This window comes from Gavialis gangeticus, unplaced genomic scaffold (genome assembly GCF_001723915.1).
Source record: "Gavialis gangeticus isolate Ggan-Ray unplaced genomic scaffold, GavGan_comp1, whole genome shotgun sequence".
In the NCBI taxonomy this organism is placed as follows: Eukaryota; Metazoa; Chordata; order Crocodylia; family Gavialidae; genus Gavialis; species Gavialis gangeticus.
Genome location: NW_017728993.1, coordinates 69239692 through 69249055, shown reverse-complemented (window position 1 = coordinate 69249055; position 9364 = coordinate 69239692). Strand labels below are relative to the sequence as shown.

Sequence of the window (9364 nt, the reverse complement as noted above, 5' to 3'; positions counted from 1 at the left end):
TGTGTGCGTGCGCGCGCGCACGTGCGTGCACGCAAGGGGAACCTGGAGTAAGACCATGAGCAGGGGCAAGAGCAGGCCAGGAGGGTGCCCTTTGTGGTGCCAGTTTGTATAGATGGAAGGGTCAGAAACAGTCCTGCCAGCCCCTTGGGTCAGAGTGCAGGTGCCAGGAAGGAGAAGCACAGCTCCTTTACTGCCCTGGATCCCCAGGGAACATATTTCTTCAACCCTCATGGAGCAGGGGGTCTGTGGGGTGGGAGGGAAGGGCAGGCGGTGGTGAGACTGTAACCCCCTGACGGCGGTGCCTGTGCCCCTCCCAGGAAGGCCATGCTCAGCCTGTGCCTGGAGAACGCGGAGCTGAAGGAGCAGGTGGGGGAGGCGACGTCGTCGGTGGAGTGTGGGGAGCGCGAGGAGGAGAAGGCTGATGCGGGGGCAGGCGAGGCCCCGAAGCCTGAGCTCAGGCGGCTGCAGCGGAAGCTGCGCAATGCGGAGACCATCATTGCCCTCCTCAAGGAGCAGCTGGTGCTGCACAGCCGAGAGGACAAGAGTGGACTTGGCCCCCAGATCACAGCTGGCCTGGCCAGGGAGGTGGTTGAGCAGCTCCATGTGGAGGCAGGGACAGCCCCAGCAAAACGTCCTGCTGTGGAGGGGCAGCCCCACGAGGATGTAGCCAAGAGACCCTGCCCTCAGTCGCCCGATCTGGCTTGTGGCCCACCCCAAGCTCTCACAGAAGGAAGCCAGGTAACACCTTTGGCTTGGTGTTGGAGGGGGTAAGGAGTAGCCCCTTGCGGTGTCTTGCCCTGGCCCGCATGGGGCAGCCTCCACTTGCTGGAGAAGTGGGATGGAGTTCACGCCGTGTAGCTGTGAACTGGGGAGAGGGGAGATGGGAGTCTGTGGCCTCCTCTAGCTAGTCAGAGGCAAGGGAAAAGATAGCCATTGGGGTCAGCCCCATGGCTCTTCCCTGATGACTTCTCAGTCCTGCTTCCCCTCAGAGATCAACCCATTGCCCCTGTCCTGTCCCTGGTTTGCCTCTGCCTGCATCTTTCTGGTGTATTTGACTTCTCTGGGGAAACCTCTTTCTCTCCCTTCCCTCCACCCCCAGTTTCTCTGCTGCATCCAGGCCCCTTCCCGCCCCATCCAAGTTGCATCCACTCCCCTTCCCTCCTTTGTCTGTGTGTCTCCTGCAAACACTTCCTTCCTTTGTCTGTGTGTCTGATCTGTCCACGCTCCTCCCCATCTGTCCGTCTGCTGTGCCTACGCCCCTTCCCACATAGGCCTATTTGCTTGCTCTGTCCCTGCCTGCTGCCCCCTCCATTTCTGTGTCAGTTGTGCCCCTGAGTCTGGTCTGCAGCTCTTGGCTCTGTGCTCTCCCAGATCTGGCTGTGGCTGCCCGACCTGCTTTGGGTAGCTAGTCCCAAGGGAGAGGGGATGGGATAGGGTGGGGCAATGCTGTCCTTGGAGAGAAGAGCTGCTTTGGGACAGACCCCGCTCCGCCAGAGCTGTCAGCTGGGCAGGGCGAAGCTGGAGGGACAGCCAGGGCTTGGTGCAGTGACTCACACACTTCTTGTTCCAGCTATGTGGGGCGGCTGCACATGACTGCCTGTTTCCTTCCCGCCAGGCGCAGGCCAGTCTCCAGAGCAGCTTCTGGACACGGTTGGGGGAGTCTGGCTCTGGGCAGTCAGCACAGCAGCGTCTCTCCCAGCCGGCTCAGGGCAGGCAGCACTACCAGGAGCTACAGGACAAGCTGGCAGTGTCGGAGGCCACAGTCCGGGCCCAGGCCGAGCAGCTGGAGCAGTACCGGACCCTGCTCAGTGAGTCAGCGTCTTGTGCCCTATGAGCCACGGTCAGGGGGAGGGAGGGTGCAGGGGTCTGTGTACAGCCCACATGGGAGATACTCAGCCTCTGGGTCTCTGTGCTGGGCTGAGGCAGGGGCTGTGGGCTGGGCTGGGGAAGGGGTAATCTCGGATCACAGCCGTGGGATGGGGGAGGAGCAGGTCTGTGTGTGGAGCCCTGATATGGGCCAAGTAGAAAGAACTGTGCTATTTGGGGCCCTGCTGTTTTTAGCTTCCTGTGACCATGCCTGTGGGCCCAATCCTAGCTGGGGATCCAGGCTCTGTATCCTGTGTATGTCTGTGTGCCTGCCCCTTGCGGCCTGTAGCTCCCCCATGGAGGGCTCCCCTCTGTTCCTGTAGCAGCAGGGGTTGGCAGTTCCCAGATGACAGCAAAGCCTCCTTGGGCTCCTGCCTGTGGTCGGCGGGTGCTATATGCTTTGGGGGCTGAGGCTAACGGAGAGGCTCTTTCCCATGGCAGATGAACCCCTGGTCCAGCAGGACAGCAAGCAGGTGCAAGTGGATCTCCAAGATCTGGGCTACGAGACGTGTGGGAGGAGTGAAACCGAGGCTGACCGGGAGGAAACCACCAGTCCTGGTAGGGAGAGTAGGCCAGGACCTGGCCTCCCAGTGAGATAGCAGTACTGGGGCTGCCTGTTGTGCTCTGGGCTAAAGTAGAACAAAATCTTCGAGGAGCCAGTGTGGTCCCTTCTCTGATCTGTAGGGACTCGTGTGGCTAGGGCTCCCAGGGGCTTTTGCAGCACAGCTGGCTCCTTGGAGAAACAACCCAGCCGGGCACACTAGGCCCTGGGCTTTCCCACCCTATTCTTTCTAGTGTTTTTTTGCCATCATTGGGGCAGGGCCTGGGGGTCCCATTGAGCTGGGTGCTCATGCACCCTCCCCACAGAACTGTCAGCTCGAATGGACAAGGCAGATGCAAGCTGGGACAAAGGAAGGGGCCATTCCTATTTTGCAGCTGGACAGGCTGGGGGAGGGGGAATAAAGGACTTGCCCAAGGTCACCCAAAGAGTCTGCAGCAGAGGAAGGAATTGAAGCCAGAGTCCCGGCCAACTGCCTCCTCTATGGGACCAACCTCCTCCCACCCCAAGTACCTGGATCTGGTATACATGTTCACTGTGCTGTTGCCAAGCACTTGCTTTTAAATCGGCTATTAATTTTGTGGGACCTACACAAACCAGGCCTAGGCTTGCCTCATGCAGTAATGAGCCTGTTTTCAGGGCTCTGGAGAGCCTCCCAGCTGCTTCACTGTGCCCTGGGTCTCCCCTCACTGCCCACAGCAACCTGGGGGAGATAAATTATCTCCCTTGTCTGCCTCCTAGTGCTTGTACTTGACAGAGCTCTGAATATGAGTCTTCCCCTTATGGTCTATAGCAGTGGTTCTTAACCTTTTTTGTACCAGGACCCATTTGTAAACATTGATGACCAGTCCCGACCCAGTGCCCCTCACTCCTGACCTGCTGCCCCTCACCCCCAGCTCCCCAGTGTGTGGAGCATGAGGTGGGTGTGTGGGGCAGGGGGTGTGTGTGGGGCATGAGGGGCCCCAAGCAGCCCCTTGCAGGCTGGAACTCTGCCAGCCTGCTAGGGAAAAGCCACGGTTTCCCACGTTTTTTCCTTTAAAGGAGAATCCACTTTTGTTCACGACCTTTTCATATATTCTTGCGACCCATGACCCACGGGTTGGGAAACACTGGTCTATAGGAGCTGAGGCTAAAACTACTCCCCTTGAGTCCTGATATTGCAGCCCCGTGCCAAACAGTGGCCCTGAGCCCTCAGTAGCAGAGCGAGGTCCCTCACAGCAGGCTTGCTGAGCTAGCAGAGGCCACACCCATGCCCTTCTCTTTCCCCAGAGTGTGAGGAGCCAGATGTGTTCAGTGAGGCCAGCCTGACTGAGGAGCTGAGTGCCCAGTGCAAGCTCTTTGCATCTGCAGTCGGCCGTTCCCCTCTGGGTGCTCCCTTAAAGAGCCAGCTACAAATCCTGGGCTCTGACCAGCTGCAGGACATCGCGGTTCTCCAGCAGCACATCCAGGACCTGCGAGCACAGCTGCAGAACGCCAACAAGGTCATCCAGAGCCTGCAGTGCCGTGCACGCTCCTTCTCTGCCACCAGTGACTATGCCTCAGGCGCAGAGCGGCCCCACAAGCTGAAGCCAGGCTGCGTACCGGATGGCTCACCTGCCCGCAGTGCGACTGAGGAGGATGAGGGCTGGCAGTCTGATGGCTTCAGTGCCTTCTGTCCCCCGGCACTTCAGGCTAGCCGGGACCTTGAGCGCCTTGTACAGAGAGTGTCGCTACTGGAAGCCCAGCTGCCCAAGCCCAAGCCAGGAGGGATACTGCCTCAGGAGCTGAGATCTGCTGTCTGGCCAGGGTAAGGCAGTAGGGGATTCTGGGGTGCCTAGAGGTGGGGAGGGTGTAGGTGAAGAGAATGGCATTGGTTTTGGGGGTGCAATACCATCTCCAGCAGCTGAGAATCTGGAGCAGGAAGTCATGGTGCCTACATTTCCTAACATGGGCAACCTCCCTACTGGCAGGTGACTCCACTGGCTGGGCACAGCCCTATATAGTTCGCCTGGCTAATACCAGCTAGGTGCCTAGAGCTCCTTCAGGCCTGTTGTCTCTGGCCTCTTCCCATACCTATATGTTGTGTCCACTGCAGTGGGTGCTGTTGGGGTTCTCCATCTGCCTACCGAAGGGATCTCTATGAAGGGATCCCATGCCGTGCTTTTGCCTTGGGTGTAGGGCTCTTGGAATCTGTTCGCTACCATCAGGTGGCTGTGTAGTCTGACCTCACCCTCTAGGCTAGTCAGAATTTCTTTGCCTCAGCTTGGCCATGCTTATGTTCACTGTGTGTGACAGAGCATGCAGGCACCTGCTCTTGGGAGGAGCAGCCAGGTCCCTGTGGTTTGCCTTGAGGAAGGACAGGTGGGGAAGAGATTGCCTTACCATCCCACTAATCCCCACCAACCTTTTCCCTAGGAAATATGATTCCCTGATCCAGGCTCAGGCCCGGGAGCTCTCTCACCTGCGCCAGAAGCTGCGGGAGGGCCGTGGAGTGAGTCACACCCTCACCCAGCACCTCAAGGATACAACCAAGTCTTTCGAGGAGCTTCTGCGGGGCACTGACATCGACTACTACATGGGCCAGAGCTTCCGGGAGCACCTGGCACAGGGCAGCCAGCTGGCCGAGAGGCTGAGCAGCAAGCTGAGCAGCAGTACGTTGGTACCATCATTTACTCACAGCCCCGCTATGGGGAAAGGCTTTAGGCACAGGGTACGGTTAGCCAGTGGAACCCACTACCACTGTCAGGGGCTCCTGAGGTTTCTCCAGGATAGCCACAGCTGTGGGGCTTAACATAAGGCTGATGGGTCAGAGTAGGTCCTGCTGTGGGGAAAGGTGGGGATATAAAGGAGCTCCTGGCTCTAAAAGCGCTCCTGGCTGGGTTTCTTACACCTTTCTGTAACTGAGTGAGTGAGATGGGCCCTTTCCTGACTCTTAAAAGCACTGGGCACCTATGTGCCAAGGATTTGGCTGGTGTTGGTTCTCACTGCACTCTACGGCCAGAGCCCTGGTCCCTTGTCCCCTGCCTGGCACCCTCCTGCATACTTAGGGGATGTTGCTAGGCCAGGGAAGAAGAGGACAAGCTGTTCCATGTTACAGTGAAGGCAGATTTTAGCCCATGTTACAGTGAAGGCAGATTTTAGGGTCAGGGTGAGGGAGATAACTGTGGTGTGAAAACATTTGTACCACTCTGGTACAGAGCACCATGCTGGCCCACAGACGACTCTAACCTGAGGCAACTCCAGTCACAGCCCTCCCCTGAAATGCTGCTGCTGCTGCATCTAGGCCTGAGTTGTGTGTGTGCTGCTGTGTCACAGGAGGTCTCCTGCCCTGTCCATAGCAATAGGTGCAGCATGAGTGTGAGAGGCAGGTGCAGGCAGGTGGATGCCAAAAGACAAGAGCAGGAAGCGCATTGTCCTCAGGAGAGGCAGGTTGGCTGGGCTGGGAGGGAATAAGACACAACTGCTAGAATCCCCTCCCTACCTCCCCAGCTTGGGCTTTCAGGATCTTCCCTGAGAGGCAGATGCAGGCTGTAGACTGGCATGTATGCCTACCCTGGCATGTGGCTCCTGCCAGGTACCCTGTCCCTTAGCTGCACACATGGCAGTACAGGCTTAGAGGGTGACAGGCGTCCTGCAGCCAGCTCTGCTGAGCTGTGTGCATTCTCTGTAGGAGGGATATGAGTGAATCTGCAGATTTTGTCTGTGTTTCAGGCTAGGGACCGTAAGCGGTGGGGGCAGGGGGTGAGATATGGCCAGCCAGGAAGCAAAAGAGAGGGTGCTGTGCCCTGGCACGGGGACAGGAGGTGGTTCTGTGACATCTTCATGCCCTGACTGGATCCTTCTGGATTTGCTTTCAGGGGACCGCTCTGCCGGGGAGGATAAAAGTGGACATGAATTACTGGCTATCAGGTAAGCACCAGGGGCACATCTCCCCTGACAGGGCATCTGCCAAAAACTTCAGGAGGCTTAAACATATGCAGAAGGCAGTACCAGTGTGGTGAAGGGCTCTGGACACCCCCTGCCCCCTTCACTGCTGGTCCTACCAGCAGCTGCTGTCCTCTGGCCCAGGGAAACCCCTGGGCCTCCCCACTGCACAGAGCAACCCCTGTATAAGACCCTGACTAAAGGGGCATCTCCCAGCAGGACAGAAGGGAGATGTGACATTTAGGCTTGGAGAAGCTACCTCCTTCACTCTTTCTGTTGCCAGGCCCAGGATATGGGAACTGGGCACCCTCACAGCGGGTGCTAGTGTCCCTTGTCAGGAGTGTTCTCACCCATGCAAGGAAGGACCTGGGTGGGTGGACAGACCAGAATGTCTGAGAGCAAATGGGGCACTGGCTGTTTTTCAGGCCAGGCCTTCAGGCGAGTGGGAGAGCAGGCAGTGGGAGGGAGTTCTGCTGCTTTCATGAGAGGTCTTCCTTGTGAGTGCACTAAGGATTGGTACTGATGTGTGTCTCCTCCCAGGCTCAGCAAGGAGCTCCAGGAGAAGAAGAAGATGATTGAGACCCTGGAGGCCAAGCTTCAGGAGTGCTCTGAGAGTGTCCCCAGCAGCCGTGCTGCCTCCGAGTCACCCCGCTCTGACAGCAGCGCCTCCTTCCTGTCCGATGGTCTGGAGGCCTGCTCTGACATGGACGCTGCCTCTGAGTACACCCAGTACCAGGAGGAGGAGCGCAATGAGCAGCCATCCCGCTGCCACTCAGGTAATACCTCAGCTCAGGTTTCTGTCCCAGGCCAGATGAGACTCATGGGCTCAGCTCAGGCACAGACTGGCAGCCCAGGGAAGGGCTGCCCAGCCCAGCCCAGCTCAGTGCATTCAGCATACTCCCAGTACTCACAGTGAGCACCCAAGAGCTACTGCTTTCCTGTCTCCAGCCCAGCCTCTTTTCATCAGCAGACTGTCTTGTCATTGCTCGGGTCTGCTGGCCTGGTCTCTGAGCAATTCTCAGGAAGTTAGAGAAGGAGGCTTCCATCCCAAGGAGCCTATCTGACATTGCACTGAGAGCATCATCAACCTAAACTGCCCTCTCTCTGAGTCCCTAGGAATTTCCTAGGCATCTGTTGGGCTTACACCAGTGCCCAAGAGCAATGGAGGTGCCAGGAGGAGATTTGAGACCGCTTCACAAAGTGCTATATATACTGCAGTTAGCTTGCACTGGCAATTTTCCACTGGTGCCCCCAGGGAGAACAGCATTTTGAGTGCCAGTGGCACTTACAGTGGGATTTCTGACTTCCCCAATCTCTGAGCAACATTTTCTGTGTTTGCTTTGCCTAAATTGTTTATGGTCTCAGATGTTCTCTAAAATATGCCAGGCAGGCTTTTCCTTTGACTCTGAAGGGCAGATTGTTGGAACCTTATCAAAGGGAAGCCTGCCTTGGCAAAGCAACCTCAGCGTAGCAGTCAGAATGGCAACACTTGGCACTTCTTTTGATCCTCTTGCTAAACATCTCCAGGTGCTGGAGGCACTTGCGAGTTACAGGGACATTGGTCACCTTGGAATATTCCACAGACTGGCCTGGCCCCCAGCATTCAGATTTATAGCCACATTTCCCTTTATTCCCCCATCCCCTGATCCCCAGATGCTGTATGAAATCCCATATAAAGAATAGGTGAAGCTGACTGCCCAGATGGGCCTTGCCATCACTGAACTTCTGCATCTCAAAATACTTGGTTGCTAGTTAACTAGATGTCTCACAGCCATGGAGAACAAACCAGTAAATGTGAGTTCTTTACCCTGTAGACAGCCCAGCTGCTCACCCAGCTGTGCTGGCAGGGATGTCTGGCTTTTGATAGCCTGTATGGGTCCCATACAGCTGCAGCAGAAGTCTGGTATATACAAACTCTTGGAATCTTCTGAATGACCATGTTTAGTGGAGTCACATGGACACACGCACAGGCACAGACTGGAGCACCTCATAATCCCATAAAGCGTGGGGCATATTCAAACTCCACTTCTTTGTGAAGAAATTCCTCTTTCCTTTTATTATTATATTTATTATTTTCCATTCAAAGATCTAGAACAACAAAATGAAAAAGACGACAGAGGGGCACCTTCCCTCATCCTCCATTTACACCTCTGAATTGTGGGATGAGACACCAGTTATCAAATACCAGGATAGTGGACTCTAACCTTATAGGGTTTAAGCCCAGCCCTGTCATGTGATGGTCTTGTGCCATTAATTGCTAAGTACAATAGACATCCAGGGGAAAGAAGTGTTCCTGACACCATTCTGGATATGTGCAACCCTTATGTCTGTCTGGTAACGAAGCTCAGTCTGCTTCTGAAACACACCAATATCAGAGTTTGCAAGGCAGCTGAGTGGAACCAAACCATTCCCAGTTGTGGAGCATTTGGGTGTTTATACATGTGCTCTGAGGGGAGGGGGTATGTTTTAATTAGAGCAGCTCTGAGAGCTTTAGTTAAAATGCCTCCACTGCCATTTTTAAGGGCAGGGATACTGATATACGAGACACTGGAGTCTGCTGGAGTGTGGTAATTACCATGCTCCAGCAGACTAGCTGTAATTACAGCACATCGGAGCAGCCTTGATGCTTGTGTATAGGCGCCCTATGTTCTGGAATTTTATATGGATTTATTTATATTTTGGAGAGGAGGGCTACAACCTGTGCTCAATCACACAGCCTCATTCCCACCACCCTGAGAGGATAGCACTTGAGGGCCACTTGAAGTGGGATCCACACCAACATGAACTAGTAGGAGAGAGAGCACTTCCTTCCCATGGAGGGACTTGTTCTTCAAAGTGTTGTAGTCAGCGTGGATCCCCTGGCCTGCTCTGTGCACCCCTTATCTCAGAGTCCTTTGCTATGAAGGATCTGTGAAGGAGCTGAGGGAGGATCATGGCCACCCTGCCCCATTATGCCTTTACAGAAAACACAGGGCACATGTCAGCCAGGTGGTTGCTGGTCTCATGTGGATGTAGTGCATGTGTGACTCTACATGC

General features: G+C 55.7%; 1 protein-coding gene across 9 annotated transcripts in view; it reads left to right on the top strand.

Annotated features, from left to right (window-relative positions):
• LOC109287037 (myomegalin-like) overlaps positions 1-9364 on the top strand; it is a 152004-nt gene that overhangs the window by 112087 nt on the left and 30553 nt on the right. For all 9 annotated transcript variants that reach the window (XM_019501959.1, XM_019501961.1, XM_019501955.1 and 6 more), the window contains 7 exons: positions 318-738; positions 1616-1808; positions 2308-2424; positions 3695-4211; positions 4820-5055; positions 6262-6313; positions 6869-7104. In XM_019501959.1, coding sequence (XP_019357504.1) covers positions 318-738; positions 1616-1808; positions 2308-2424; positions 3695-4211; positions 4820-5055; positions 6262-6313; positions 6869-7104 — 1772 coding nt within the window. The remainder of the gene's footprint in view (positions 1-317; positions 739-1615; positions 1809-2307; positions 2425-3694; positions 4212-4819; positions 5056-6261; positions 6314-6868; positions 7105-9364) is intronic.